The 15,556-nt window shown below is 35.3% G+C and overlaps 2 protein-coding genes across 4 annotated transcripts in view; both read left to right on the top strand.

Annotated features, from left to right (window-relative positions):
* The window catches only part of CAMSAP1 (calmodulin regulated spectrin associated protein 1), a 44,150-nt gene extending 41,660 nt beyond the window's left edge, over positions 1-2,490 (top strand). For all 3 annotated transcript variants that reach the window (XM_050926671.1, XM_050926672.1, XM_050926670.1), the window contains one exon: positions 322-2,490. In XM_050926671.1, coding sequence (XP_050782628.1) covers positions 322-624 — 303 coding nt within the window. In that variant the 3' untranslated portion in view covers positions 625-2,490. The remainder of the gene's footprint in view (positions 1-321) is intronic.
* Positions 2,491-5,235: 2,745 nt separating this feature from the next.
* On the top strand, positions 5,236-14,188 carry LOC127036113 (uncharacterized). The gene is made up of 5 exons (XM_050926692.1): positions 5,236-5,765; positions 6,232-6,327; positions 7,864-8,388; positions 9,426-9,605; positions 10,593-14,188. Exons 1-5 carry the CDS (start codon positions 5,672-5,674, stop codon positions 11,906-11,908), a joined length of 2,211 nt encoding a protein of 736 aa, XP_050782649.1. The 5' UTR covers positions 5,236-5,671; the 3' UTR covers positions 11,909-14,188.
* The last annotated feature ends 1,368 nt before the right edge of the window (positions 14,189-15,556 follow it).

The raw sequence follows: 15,556 nt of genomic DNA, 5'->3' as shown, positions 1-15,556 counted from the left end.
GGAGATTCCTCTTTTAGCAGTTGAGTTCTTTCTGGGTCATGAATTCTTCTTGTCTCCACTATTACATTATATTGCTACGTGGCAGATCAGCATCTCCTGTGCTCTGTATTACTGTTATATCTGGAAAACCCAACTTCCAGTGTCAGAGGTCATGGGGGGGGGGGCAAACAGCAGAAAACACTATTTTAAATGTTTAACATTCAAGAATTCCAAATTAAGCAACTTTTAATCTTCATACCTTTAATTTACTGAGTACTCAGTATTGTTTGTTAGTCTTCTTTATGAACAGTCCTAAGCATTTTTTTTTTTTTTAAAATACAGGAACTAGAGAAGTGTGATGCCAACCACTACATTATTTTGTTCCGTGATGCTGGCTGCCAGTTTAGAGCACTTTACTGCTACTACCCTGACACTGAAGAAATCTACAAGCTGACTGGAACAGGGCCAAAGAGCATCAACAAGAAAATGATTGACAAGCTTTATAAATATAGCTCAGACAGAAAACAGTTTAACGTCATTCCAGCCAAAACCATGTCTGTCAGCGTGGATGCTCTTACTATTCATAACTATTTGTGGCAAGCCAAGCGACCTGCAGTGCCAAAGAAGACTCAGACTCGTAAATGACACTGAATTTTTGGGGAGAAGATTGCTGAATGGGATTACATTGAAAGAAGAAACGGTTATCATTTTCCTCCAGTTGGGTGTGAAATGTGCAGAACCATAAATATTTTTAAGAGGCTTCTAAACAAAAGCCATGGATGCAAGTAAATAAGAATGAAGGAACATTGCCAGTGTTTTTTTATGAATGATAAATCTGCTGTTACGCCCAATGCTAACTACTGAGGCTTTCAAATGAGAGACTGCATGTAGCAAGATCTTTAATCAGTGGATTTCCTTTTACTTGAAGCTCTTTGTATGTACAGATTGGAAATAATTTAGTTTGTTTTTCTCTCCACCTCATTTCCTCTTTTTTTCCCCATCACTCTTAAAGTTGGCAAGCTCTGAACTTCAGTAGAAGAATTGAGAACAGATCTTGGGGGGTGAGTTTTTTTTGTTTTTGTTTTTTAATGTTCCTTGGGGAAAATCATTCTGTGAGAATCTTTTTGAGGAATTGTATAGTATATCAGATTGTTGTACTGTATCTGCTGCCAACGTTAAGTTCAGTGCTCAGATTTCTGAAAAAGCCCCAGCCCATGCTGCTCAGAACAAAGTTTACGTACAGTATCTGTTCACTATAAGCACTGAAAGATTGCAAAGTCTGTCTTTTTTAAAAATAACGTTTGCAGATTTAAAGATGGCTATTTCTGGAACACAATCATGAAGAAGCATACAGGTGCTAATAGCTGGAATATGCCTGACTGAAACTTGAGGCAAGCTGAATGGAGCACAGTTATCATTATTTCAGTTTCAGGTAGTGTCCTAAAGATTTGTTTGCTTTAATAAAGACAGATTCTGGTAGATGTAGAACATTTCCACTGAGCACATTACTCCTGTATGATGGTGCACTTAAAGATCACATATTTTAATGTTTTTATTATGTCATGAAATGTAATTCTACTTTCTTTGTCCTGTCTTTATTCTGAATGAGCAGCATGCTCTAAAATGAAGAGTGTGTACATTTTTTTTATTTGGGGTGATATATTAATATATATTGGTTTGTTTTCTCATTTAAAAGCAATTTTTGAAGAGAAATTTGCATTTGTTTCAAAAGCCCAAAGAAGTCAAATGACTTTGATTTCTTTTCATGTTGAAATATTAAATCTTGAGTTATGACCTTAAAAATCTTTGTGGTGTTCAGCGGATCAAATTTTTGTTTTGGAGGCAACAGGACATATTTGCAGTTTTATTTGTTAAAGCTCTCATTTCCCTTTTATATCCATGCTTTAAAGCAACTAGAGTGCTGTAGCTACAACGTAACTTATCCATTAGCATGTTCCTACTACATCATACTTTGACACTACTACCTGAGGATTTTGTAGGTTTATAACTTTGGTTTGCACATGTTTACTTTTATTCGAGGTGTTACTTGAATATATGTCTTTTAGTGCAGAGGGCACCATTTGAATCCTAGATATAAAACTGAAGCTCTAAAATACAATACAGTGTAAATTATTAAATAAACTTTACAAATAATGGTATAAACTGAGTCTTGTACATAAGGGGGAAAATAGGGTACGTGATAAAATGCTAGTTAGAGCAAAGTGGAGGTCTTCCATTGCAGTCTTTTTCAGTTCCCCCCCACCAATACTTTTTAAATAGACTGCTGCAACTTTGTAAATTTTGTTAAATAGCTGGTTGTGTGTAAATAACTAAAGGCTTTATGATTTCTCAAGTGCTAAGTATTAAACACTATTATATGAGTAATTTTTCAGTTACCATGCTTTTCATGCTTGTGCTTTATTTCTCACTGTTTGATATTATATACCATATTTATTTTATGAAGCACTGAAATTTAATAAAAATCATTAACTGATTTCTTTTTTTATTTCATGTGTACCTTTTGTTGCAACATCCTGTCAAAGAACTAATCATAAGCTTTACAGATGTGCTATTCTATGTTTACATATAGATGAAGATTCTTATAAAGCAGAAGTTGCTATAGGTATTGGCATAGTATCATTCTCTTGACCTTTTTCTAAACAGTAACATTTGGCCAAAATCATATAGGGGCTTCCAGCAAAGCATAGAACAGTTTTAAAAAATATTTATGCTCATATGTTTCATTCAAAGTACTTTGTAAATTAGTTAAAGTATTTTATCACCAGTTTACATATAGAAAAACTAAGATACAGAATCTGAAGTTACACAGTGAGTCAGTGACAAACCTAGAAATGAAATCCCAGGTCTCCTGTCTGAGTCTTGTCCCCTTTCTACTAGACCTTGTTGCTTTACCAAGTCATTTATTTTCTTTTAGCATCGTACAGAATTTCAAAAGCACTAACATTTTCCCAAACTGGGTATCAGTGCTAATCTGCAAGATTATTTTCAGGTACCAGTTATGACTCCATAGGTAAGGTTGAATTCACCCTCTGTTTGCTATGAAAAGTAAAGCATATCCCTCCTATTCCCCCCACCAAGCCACAGCCCTTATTCTTCGAGCATAGAATGAGTTTTCTGAGACTGTACAGTAAATCCGTTGGTTTAGGAGTTAAAATTAATTTTAAAATGGGTCCTTTCAGAAATTTAGCATCCATCGTCCCACCTTTTTGTTCCTCATTATCTTAACAATAACGCAAACTCCTGTTCATTGAAGAAATTCTTTTTAGGTTGTCATCTCCTAGTCTCAGTGAGACTGAGACTTCCGTTAAGCATTTGTGCCCCTTTGTCCATAGGAGTTTGCCACTGACATCAGTGGAAGTAACTTCAGAGCCGTAGACTTAGTTATGGTGTTTTCAGTTTAAGTACTTCTCCCCACAAGGAGTGGTAAAGTATGCAATAGCTGTCTCCAAAAGACACCAAATTTTAAAAGAAGCTAACACCTAAAATAGAGCAGTGTTCAATGCCTATTTTGTAAGTGTCTTCTAAGTTTAGGTTGCACCTTTCCTACTTTCTCACATTTGCATTGAGCCAGGAAAGATTGGAGATGCAATGGTCTAGACTTTTTGTTTTTTGTTTGTTTCTGCATCTCTGTGATGCAGCAAATGTCCTGAAGGTTCCTCCCAGACCTATATTTACATCTAGTTTTATTAAAAGGTGCTGATAAAAGTATGGAGCCTTAGACTCAGTAAAATATACACATACACTGATAAAACACGGAAAACTGCATTGCTCAAATGACAAGTGGTCACCTATTTGTAAAAGATTTAAGCTTCAGTCTTGGCCCTAAAATAATTTTAAATAGCTTCTAATTGGATCTCCAACCTCCAGTTTAATATCCATACTTGTCAATTTGCATTGGGCCTGGGTTGGGTGAAGGAGAGTAGGTACTGTAAATCTACAGCCCATTTGTATTTTTGGTTAATGTAATGCAGTGCAGGTTGATATAATTCTTTGAAAATACATATTTAGTCTTGCAGTTTTGTAAACAATAGGACTGTACATCTTTAAAGTGTTAATTTTTTCATGCCTTGATTTCTTTTTCAAACTTTAACATTTTTGCATTATGCATTTGCATATACTGTTACATTTGTAGTTGATATCTTACGGTTATCCCATTTCTATAATGCATTTCCAGTAAAATAAGAGTTTTTACTGCAGAATAACTGCAGCAGTGAAAATATTGGTGTATAATTTTGAGAAATTTAGCATACAGTATAGTCTAATTACACATTAGACAGCAGAGTGATGAAGTGTACAACCTGGAAGTTCAGAATAATTATTTTTTTAACATTGACATCATGTAACTCAAAGTGTCTGTTCCTCAGATCTTTTGGGAGCTCTTGCCTTCCAGGGATAATGATTCTGGAAATACAGTAATCCAGGAATGCTCTGAATAACTTCCTGGGATTTAAATTATCCATTCATTCCCACTTGCAGTGGTTTTCATCTTCATAATCCCAGCTTTCCCTCTCCCCCTCTAAGTATCCATTTTGAAACTATAATAATCTATGGCGAGTACCCAAAAGATGTTTAATACCAAAAAAAAAAAAAAAGCACCTCCTTTCACCCTAACTACTACCATGAGAATATAGAATCCATGGTACTTCCTTGCCATAGGACCAAGTACACAGCTCTGCATCTCAGTCTCATATCTGATTCTTCCGATACCATCACCCCATGGCTGCATGCTGAACTACCAGCCAACCATCCAGTTCAACAGCCTTCAACAATTTAAGATAACTTAATTTTTATACATACTTAAGCAGTCTTGTGAAACATAAATATGTTTATGGTGTGGTTGAAGATGAGAAGGAGAAATTGCTGTCTAAAGGTACTGTATCTGCAACTAATTTTGGCATTGTATGGTTAAGAAGGCAGTGGATAGGTAAATTACAAGACTTAAAATCAGGGACACAAATTTAAAAAAAATAAAGGTTTGTCTGTTAACATCAAGACCTTGTCATCAGATGCTTAAAACTAATATGAAGGTGGCCTGCAAAGGATTGACTTGTGCCCTTTTTTGCTTCTTTAATATACATTAAGCCTGAAAGACTTTCATTTAAAGTTGCTTTTTCCGCTTCTGATGAGCGGACATTTTTATGCACTTTTCATGAGAACTGTTTGAAGTGACTTAATTTGTGTAGATGAGTACTGCTGTGAGATATAAAAATTACATCTCTTCTATGTTAATCCCAAAAGGAGTTAAGGTCTTCCTTATGTTACGCTTTTGGTGCAAATTTACATCAGAATGTTTGTTTGTGTTCACAAGCTACAGTGAACTTTGGTTAACTATACAAAGAATTTTCCTTAAAAAGGAATAATGGTTAACAAACCAACTGATCAAATGGATTCTTTTCATACTACACCTTTCTAATGAGCTGTTTAAAACTTCAGTGGATTAGAAGAATAGACATGGTTACTATATTATACCATGAAATGATTAAATATTATTGCCAGTGTGACAGAACCATGGAGATACCATGCAGATACACACTACTGGTCATCCATGTGACTGCCTTTTAGCCCACCACTGTGGTACCCGAGGGAAAGTAAGAAATGAAGATAATCTAACAGGTCTTGGCTTGTCTTTTGACAGAAAAATACCACATGCATTCTTGTGCCTTTTTATCGCATGCAAGCTCTCAGGCAAAAGTTATTAGCGTTCCAACAAGCAAAAGTTGATCAGACCTTTATAAATGAAAGGAGGAGTTTGTACACCATGAAATGTAAGTAAATTCCTCATCCTACATTTAAAATTTTGCACTATAAACTTAAAGCAGCATTCAAATAAGGGACTTTCATGCTACATATATGTACTGGTGAAATGTGAGAATTGCTGACTCTGAATCAAACTCAGCAAGAAGTGCTGTAAAGCTTTCTTGGTATTATTCTATGAAACCAAACTTTTGGTTCTGCAAGTGGAGGGTTTGGAGTTTTCCTTAAATATAAGCAAGGATATTTTAAGTCTTCTTCCTTTTTTTTTGGTCAAAGTATTTAAAGAATTTTGAACTGGGTTCTGCTGAATTTCTTAATCCATAAAGTCTGTGAAAACTTTAAAACAAAGCAAAGGCATCAGCTTGAGTTTCCTGGGGGATTATGTATGTAGGTAATCAGTTATATAAGTGTGTCTTAAATTAAAAAAAATTGAAATATTTCCTTCATGATTTTGTTTAAGCATATGTGTCTTTGCAGTGATTTTTGAGCTTATTTTGATTTGGGGACTGATGAAGACTTCAAGATTCCAGTGTGTGCTAGAAAAGGAGTATTTCTGCTCTTCAATTCCAAACGGTAAGTAAGCGGTTTGTATCTTATTTAATGAGAATGTGAATGTCACTCCAAAAATTATACTTGTGCTACAATGTTTACTGCTTAAAATTTCTTGGAGAGGAAGGTGTTTCACTTCTAATTTATGTTCTGGACTCAAAAGTTGATATGTTATTTATCAGCTTGAGTTTATTTGATTAGTTTAATAGTGATGAGTTGGGATATGCTCCTTGGTCCTAATAATTGTCTGGTCACAGAATGATTGCACATAGTTCTGGATGGAATTTTTTGTTCAAGAAACTTAATAGGGAAAAAAAAGTGAATAATTGTATTTTTTTTAAAGTTAATAATCTGTATTGCACCTTTATCATATATTTGAGTTATTTTACTTCTGAATTAATTCATACCACTATATCATTACAATATTTCAAAAGAAACCCACTGATTGCCCTATGTTCTATTTAATTTGCTTTAGAACTTGTTACTGCTACTTAAGGAAAGATAACTTGTGCAGTTAACGAATCAGTGATTAAAAGTTAGTACAATATGTAAGCACATAACTTAATTTTTTTGTGTGAGAACTAGGTATACATAGCACAGGTCATTTGAAATTAGTACTGACAAACTTTGTACTGTACATATTGTTGTGCTATCTATATGCCACATTTTATGGAAAATATTTTACAAACATTTTAGGACCTGATACAAAGACCACTGAGGTGAATTGGAATCTTTCTATTGATTTCGTTGGCTCTATCTGTTCTACTTCTCCACTTGTAAAACCTGTTGCCTTAGTTACTAAGCATCTCACTGCAGAATATTCAGAGAAAAATTAAATAAATTTAAAACAATAATAAAAAATAATTCAGAATGATTTTTCTGTACATAAAAATGACTGATTTTTAAAGACTAATCTCAGGGTCCAGGATTAGTAGCAAGTATTGTGTCCTATTGGAAAAAGCTGGGAAACTCCGCTTTCCAGCGTCTAAACATCTGTCAACATCTCTGCAGTGTTGTATTATCAGACTTTAAACTGGTTGTTGGTTCAGAACTGAACATTGCCAGTCCTAAATCTCGAACCAGTGTAACTTTGTTTGTTAAGCTAGTGGGAGTGGAAATAAAAAAGTGACTGAAGCTGCTGAGAGGTTTGGAATGTTAGAATAAGTTTCTATTGGGTATATCAATGCCAAGAGGGCAGATGAGTTGGTCAGAGAAAGATATAGTTCATTACATGGTTTTGCAATTTATCACATGGATATCACTGATATTTTACCATAATTGTTGAGTAAGAGCAACTTGTAGCCTTTGTTTTCCAACTCCTGAAGTTTTTGTCCTGTGAAAGCCTTCCCTTTATTTATAGATAGTCCAAAAATAAATATAATTTTATTCTTATCAAAAGGATTTAATATTTTCAAATATGTACCACTTTTAGCATCACACATTGAGATCAAGTTTAGGGTTTCGTCACTCATCTTCATTTCAAATCTTGAAGAGGTGGAAAAATAGGAACTGGTATTAGTCCTTGGGTATTCAAGCACATTTTTCTCTTTTATTCCCTAGATTTTCCAGAAGGCCTGACATCTGTTCTATTTGTTGTAATGAAGATTGGGGTTATCAACTCAAGTGTCTTCAACAGCCCAAACTTGAAATCTGTCACCAGTCTAGCTCTAGCAAACAGTGGCATCACAAGAATTGAACCTGGAGCCTTTTACGCTTTCCATAGTCTCACCAAACTCAGTTTATATCAAAATAATCTGACTACAGTTATGGCTTCTTGGCTTTCCAAACCAGGACACTTAGAAAACCTTACAGTGTCTCAGAACATCATTCAGGAAATAGGCCCTCATATGTTGTCCAGTTTCTCTAATCTGACAACCCTTAATTTAGCTAGCAACAGAATTCATATGATTGCGGGTGGAAGTTTGAAGAATTTGTCTAAGCTAACTTTTATTGATCTATCTGGTAATAACTTATCTACCTTAACAAGACATGTGTTCAGTGGACTGGTGTCTCCAATAATGAAACTGGGAGACAATCCATGGAACTGTTCCTGTGAACTTCAAGATTTTGGATTATTTTTGCAAGGTAATGTAAAGCATAATTTCAATCACCCAGAACACTTGGGCAACTCCAAATACATTCAGATAACTGGGAGTCTGTAGCCAGATAGCTAATGCAAGTGTGAAACTTGTTAAAAGTATTTTAGAATGTAAGGTCTGGCTAGTAGAGATTTGGGTGTTCAGGATTTCACTGTATTTATAATGTATGTTACTGTAAATTCTTTACTTACTGTATTATTATTTATAGTACTAAGTATCAAAGTCGGAGCTACATTCTGTTGGGCATTGACTGTAGATCTATCTCAAAGCATGTCACCTACAGCAATGATTCCTTTTTAAAGAGTAGGAGGAATAGTCCCATGATCCAAGATCATACCATGAAAACATAACACTGAGGGAGGAATAGATCTGAATTGCATAGTGATGGTAATTTCTTGCATAGTGTCAGAAGTATGTAAAAGGGGGATTGTGAGAAACTCTGGTAGTATAGTATTGGGTCAGTGTGTGGAGCAGAAGATGGCATTTTCAATGAAAGCTGAATCAATTGCAAGAATACTGTACGCAGTTAAAATATTACCTTCTTTTGGTTATTTCATACACTATTCCAGACCTTCTGATGACTGGTTCTTACTGGCCAACAGCTGAGGCACAAAATTCGTAAATGTTTGGCTGGACCTCATCGGCAAACACGCTAATGTTCTAATAGTTCAGCTGAATTATGTCTCATGCAGGTGGAAATAGTGTAGTGGACTACAACAGAAACAATGCATTGTGTCAGAGAAATTTGAGATGGGAAAAACTTACTAGATGATCTAGACTATCCCCCTCTGTCAATTAAGGATTATTTCCTTATGATACACCTGAGATCAAAATCAGAGGCCAAAATGTTAAAACTTGAGTGCATAAAGTTAGGTACCTGAATCATATTTAGCCCCTTAAATAAGTGGCCTGGTTTTCAAAGGTGCTAAGCACCTGCAGCCCTGTGGGTACTTTAACAAGCAATGGTGAGAGCCCAGGATCTTAAGTAGTCATAGGTTAGTCATACACTATTTGTTTTTACAGAGCTGATGAATGCTTCTGTGTTGGAAGATGCTTCATCTGTGGTGTGTCATAGCCCACGGGCCCTGAAGGGAATTCCTGTTTGGAACATCTCTGACTTTAGCTGCCCACCTATTCTCAGATCACCATCACTTGAGAATGACTTCTATAAAGTTGGATTGCCAGCAATGCTTCTATGTTTAGGTGTGTTACAGTACAATTTTCCGCATCTTATTTCATACTGTGAAATGAATTTCAAATATAGGCTCTTGAAAGCATTCCCCCGCCCCCCAATTACAGAAAGAGGTTACACCCACATTCTGTGCACTTCTTTTCAAGAAAGAGGTTGCCTTGTTCAATGGAATGTTAATATGCAAGACAAACCCTGAAAGCAGTCACAATTCTACTGCAGAAATAATGACAGGCTGGCTGTTTTTTTTTAAATTTCCTTGTCTGTTCATAAAAAATAATTTACTTTCAAATGTACTTTGAATATATTTCAGTACTTAATGGTGTAATATATACATTACTAGTATACTTAATAATGTAGTATAACGGTACTCTTCAAGTAAGAAATGTTATTCCAGAAACAGATAGTTTGGGTAATACTAAGCTATTCGCCATATTACCCAGAGAGATAATGAATAAAGCATATTTATTATTCCAGATAAAAAGAGGCTGGGGGAAGTTTTTAAAATGAAATCTGCTGAAGATGCACCTTAATATTTAATATATTATGTAAGTTAAAAAGAACGCGCAAATAACCATCTGGAAGATTGGTTCAATAGAGGATGTGCATAAAAGCAGAATTTTTTATGTTTAAAATAAAGTTTAAAAAATACAAATTTTGGTGGGGGAAACTCACTAAAATAATATTTCTTTGCTTTTGATTATTAGCTTTGGAGAAACGGTTCCATTTGTATTAATACAAATGTGTACAATAAAACACAAAAACATTCTCAGTATGTTTTCTTTCAGTTTTGCCACTAAATCAGTGTGTGCATTTATAAGCCATATCAATACCATCCTTTCTCAATCTGGAATGAATTGATTATACAATTCAGCTCCATCTTTAGGAATTTTTTTTCCTTTCCACAAATTCTCCACTAATGTTTTTTTTATTTTTTTGAAAATTGTAACTGCGCCTCAGTTTTGATAAACTTTAATTATTTGTTTGAACTATTTTTGCAGTGTTTTCATTTCTTTTGCTGCTTCTCTTGCTCTGGAAGGTGAAACAAGATAAAAAGCAAGTGCAGCCAGGTAAAGAAGCTACTGTTGAAAATAGCCATGAAAAACTAACAGGCCAGCTTAACAAGATGACAGAGAGACTGAGGAGCAGTGGATTGTCAGATGAAAAGTTACAGACAACAGTGAAAAGTGACAAAACCCAACCAAATAGAATGCAGAAAACTCGTGCAAAATCTGCCTCACCAATTCTGTTGAGAACTGAGTTTCAACATGGTAGTTCTCAACACCATAGACCAACTGATGGGAACCAGGAGCAACCCAAAACCTCTTGCACAGTAATAGATGAAAATGCCTGCATGAAAAATGAAGACTGCAACAATGTTATGGAACTGTGGTATTTTAATAGCTTGCAAGACTGCAATAAAAAGGCTATGTGTAGTCAGAATGCAAACACTTCACTAACTGAACTAGGCGTAGAAACCCCGAAAAAGGATAGTTCAGAACTATTAAAGCAGTCATTGCAGGACCATGGAATTTCACACGTGCATTGGAATGAGGAAATTAAAGGAAGGGTTAATACAGAGAACGCTGAACCGCTGTTGTATTTAAGCGTTGCTAGTACAACTGAAGAGTCACCCAGTGTACCTGGCACTGAACAAAAAGATGCTGTGAGTAGAAATGTAAATATGAGGCTGTGTTCTTTGAGAAGAGTTCTTACTTGGCCATATGAAAAATGCAAAAGGGATGAAAGCCAAAACACTTTAAATTCAGATGATTTTTTCAAGGCACATTTCTTTATGCTCACTAGTGATCCTGGTGTCCCAGCAGCAGTCAGGAAAACAGAATTCAAAGATGAACAAAATCAGTATAATTTCCATCTACATACTGTAAAGGAACAAAAGGCAATTCATGATTACAGCAGTGGTAAACCTAACTTAAAGAGAGAAGCAAAACCAGCAAACAAATTAGTATCTCCACTTAAGAAAGGAGCTAAGCAAATAGCCACAATGGAAAATGCATGCATCTCAGTCCCTGGGAAAGGATTCAGAGGCTCTGAGACTGTAAAAAAGAATAAGAATAACAAAGATATACCTTCGCAGGCTGGATTCTGCAGGGACAGTCTTCACTCGCCAGCATCCTCAGACAAATCTGGTCACACCTCCTCCCCATGTGATAATACATTACTTGAAAATAATGAATACACCTTCATTGATCTTTTGCATGAAGTCGTGGAAAATCGTGGGAGGTGGACTAGGCAGAGGTGGAAGCAGACCCATCAAGTGCGAATTGCTAACCACCCCCCAATGAAATCAAAGTAAACTAATTGCACTCCATCAAAAAATGTTCCATGTGCTATAGGCTGCCTGTTTTAACCAAAATTATTATTATTATAACATTTCAGTAGTGGTGACTCATGCCAGACTTGACAGTACTGGAAGCTGAAATCCTCTATTATAGATACTTCAGGAGCAATGCAAAGTGCTCCATATTGCCCTTCCAGAATGCCTTAACTATGTTTTGAAAAAGCAACTTGTAAGGATGAGAGGGGACTTTTCTCCATGGCTCAGTCAATTCGTGGTGCCAAAAAAAGGTGACACATGTCATGAAGGTTTTTGTGATCATTTATTTACAGGGAGCTTGACTCAGACCCATCAAACTCATTTCATCTAGGCAACCAAACAGCTTTCAGATGAGTAATGAGTTTAGATCAGTAATCATCTAGGGTAAATTTTCCTAACTTGCCCAAGAGATTTGCATGCTGAAGTCCCATTGAAAGCAGATATGACTTAGGTACCTAAGTCACTTAGCACTTTTGAAAATTTTATCTCCAGTCTGGTTTTGCACCAGGTATGTAGAAGACTCCAAATCCCATTACTCACCCCCCACCCCTCCAAAATAACCCATATCATTACTGGTTTTGGTTCAAGCATTGCACTAAGTAGGCAAATTTATTAATTATCCCTAGAATTTTCCAGCTGCCTAGAAATGGATAGTTCATGGGGTACGGAGCCTTTCAGCTCTGGTTATTGACTTACTCTACTCATTGGCAGAGACCATCAGTATCCAGGGTTGTCAATTTGGCATATTCGTGAGCACCTAAAATTAATGTAAAATTTTCAATTTACTTGCACAAAATATGAAATGTTAACGTATATCATGTCATGATAATGGGTTATACCCCCTTAAATGGATTGCTAATTGTGCTAGCTTGCGTGCGTGTGCTCTCTCTATATATATCTATATATATTCTTATTACTAATAAGTCTTTTTGGTAGCTTTTACACACTGTATTTTCAATTAATAATTTATAATATGGCTAATAAACCATGTAACTAGAAATGTTTGTCTACGCTGCTTGTTGTTAGTCTGTTTGCAATTACATCCAATAGACACCTGCTCCATTTTTATGCTTATATTTGCTCTGATTTAGGGCTGATGGCAAATCACAAAGAATTTATTCTGCCTGTTTGGATTTGTTTAGAAATATTGTAATTCCTTCTTGTTATACAACTGGCACCTGCCCCCCCCCTTTTTTTTTTTTGTGGAGTAAGGATTTTGCTGAGGATAGATTTAAAGCAGGGGTTCTCAAACTAGGGGTCGGGACCCCTTAGGGGGTCACAAGGTTATTACATGGGGGGTCACAAGCAGTCAGCCTCCACCCCAAACCCCACTTTGCCTCCAGCATTTATAATGGTGTTAAACTGAAAACATTTATTATATATTTATGGGGGGGTTGCACTCGATGGCTTGCTGTGTGAAAGGGGTCACCAGCACAAACGTTTGAGAACCACTGATTTAAGGTAAAGATGTTTTGGTGTTAGGCTCACAAATACCATGCACTCACTCAAATTCATCAGTCTCTTTTCATTAATAAACATTATTTCTGTCATACTTTAAATTTTAATGTAAATTCAGTTTTTTGTAATCTTCTAGAATGTGAATTTAATACAAAAGACATAGGAACCACCTTTTGCATGCTGCTTACATGACCCCAAATGTAAAATACATCCTTGTACGCACAGTTTATTCATAATGTAAAAGCATTAACTTCCACCAGCACTTATTAAATATGGGTAATCTCTAGCTGTAAACATCTCTTTCTCACAGCAGGAGTTTTCCTGTGCTGTTGGTTATGGATGAAGTGTGGAGTATCATCTCTGCATTTTTGTATTGTGTTTTTTCTAATTCTTTTTAAATGTTACCACTAAGCTTTTTTAATGTTAGTTTTGTAACAGTCTTGTTAATTCAGGAGATGACCTGTTTGAACCTGCCTCATGTTTTGTTAATCTATAATGAATCTTAGCATGGATGACTGGTCCAATTAGTGAACCATGTTTTCATGAAGCATAAATACTCTGAGAAGTGACAGCTTATTGTACTCCAAGCTGACGTTTTTAACAGCAAAGTCCAGTGCATTTCTGAGGATGAATTGTAAGTTCCAACTTTTATTAATTCTAGCAACAAACATTTGGATTTAAATTGTGCTAGGTATTGAGTGGGAAACTAGACTTGTCAGAAATCAAATATTGTATAAATATTTTCAGGCAGTGGTCAAAATGTATTCAGGCACAATTTCTGTAATTTAATAAAATATTAAATGAGAAAGTAATGCTCTTGTGTATAAATGGTGTGTCATGTGAACTGAAATTATCAGGAAGAAAAAGCATTGAAATATTACTGTAAAATGTGAATTTAGAAGTAATCCCAAAGGTTGCATGTCCTATTTATGGAAATATTGTAATTGTAGTGAATTCATTTTGAGTTTCCCAAGTATTTTAGATAAGAAAAACCTCTTCACCCATTCCAGAAAGGTGTTCCTATTAGTCATAGAAGGGTTTTTTTGTTTTTTTGTTTTTTAAAGTAGGATGTACAATTCAATGCACAATTACTGTGCTAATGCTTGTAATCTGGGTAATTGTGCAGCGGGGGAGTGCAAGTATTAAACCTGACTCTAGCATTTTTTTGCATTTGCCAATATGGTCATATTTTTCCTTGTAATATTTTTGAATAAATTAAAAGATGAGTTTATAACCAGTGCAAATAAATCCCATGCCTGGACTTAATCCAATATGTAATCAGGTTATACAACACAAATGCAATTGTTTATGTGCTCAGACGCTAAGAAAATGCCAGCAATATGCTTTGGGAAGAACATTAATTGGCAGAATTTATATAGCCCAAGATACCTGCTGAAACAGGGACTGGTTGGTGATATTTCCTGAATTGTTTTCTATAAGTTAGCAAAATAACATATTTAGATACATCTAAATATTTTCATGTTTAGTGATATGGTATCTGAATGTTTGCTACATCAAATGAGAAAACAGATTTTTCAACAAAAATGATGTAATATTGCAATATATACAATCCCCATTTATGATACATGGCAGCAGCGGTCCACACAGATTGGCCAGTTATATAGTGCTCTTTTCCGTTTTACTAGCTGTTACTTTGCCTCGAGAGCTAAAAATACCTGAAATATTTCTTTAATATTGATTTTTCAATATAAGCAATTATTGCAGTTGCCGTGGAGAAGTTATAAGATGGTGAATGGAATGACGAATGGGATGAGGTGGTGGTCTGCAAGGCAACTGCTCTACTAAGATATGGTGCACACTATAAAATAATTTGAAAACCCCTGCTCTATGGGCGCATCAGTTAATAACCTGCCTATGAAGAGTGGTGATATTTACTGAATTAATAAATACTATATGGTATTCTACAATATGAATGCAGAAAGTTTCCTAGAAACAATCACCATCTAACTCGTATCGTCACAATGTGTGTATAGTGTGTATGGCACTTAATGTTGCAGTAAGTTGTACTAATTTCAGAGCAATGTTAAAAAAAACCTTTGTTTTTAAATTTTCAATAGCCAAGGGCCTTTTTGAATTAAATTACCTTTTTAGCAGTAATTGATATTAAGGTAGACGAAAGCATTGTTACAGTGAAATGAAAAGATGACA

The sequence above is a fragment of the Gopherus flavomarginatus genome, chromosome 17, assembly GCF_025201925.1.
Source record: "Gopherus flavomarginatus isolate rGopFla2 chromosome 17, rGopFla2.mat.asm, whole genome shotgun sequence".
NCBI classification, from domain to species: domain Eukaryota; kingdom Metazoa; phylum Chordata; order Testudines; family Testudinidae; genus Gopherus; species Gopherus flavomarginatus.
This window is presented reverse-complemented; position numbering and strand designations above follow the sequence as displayed.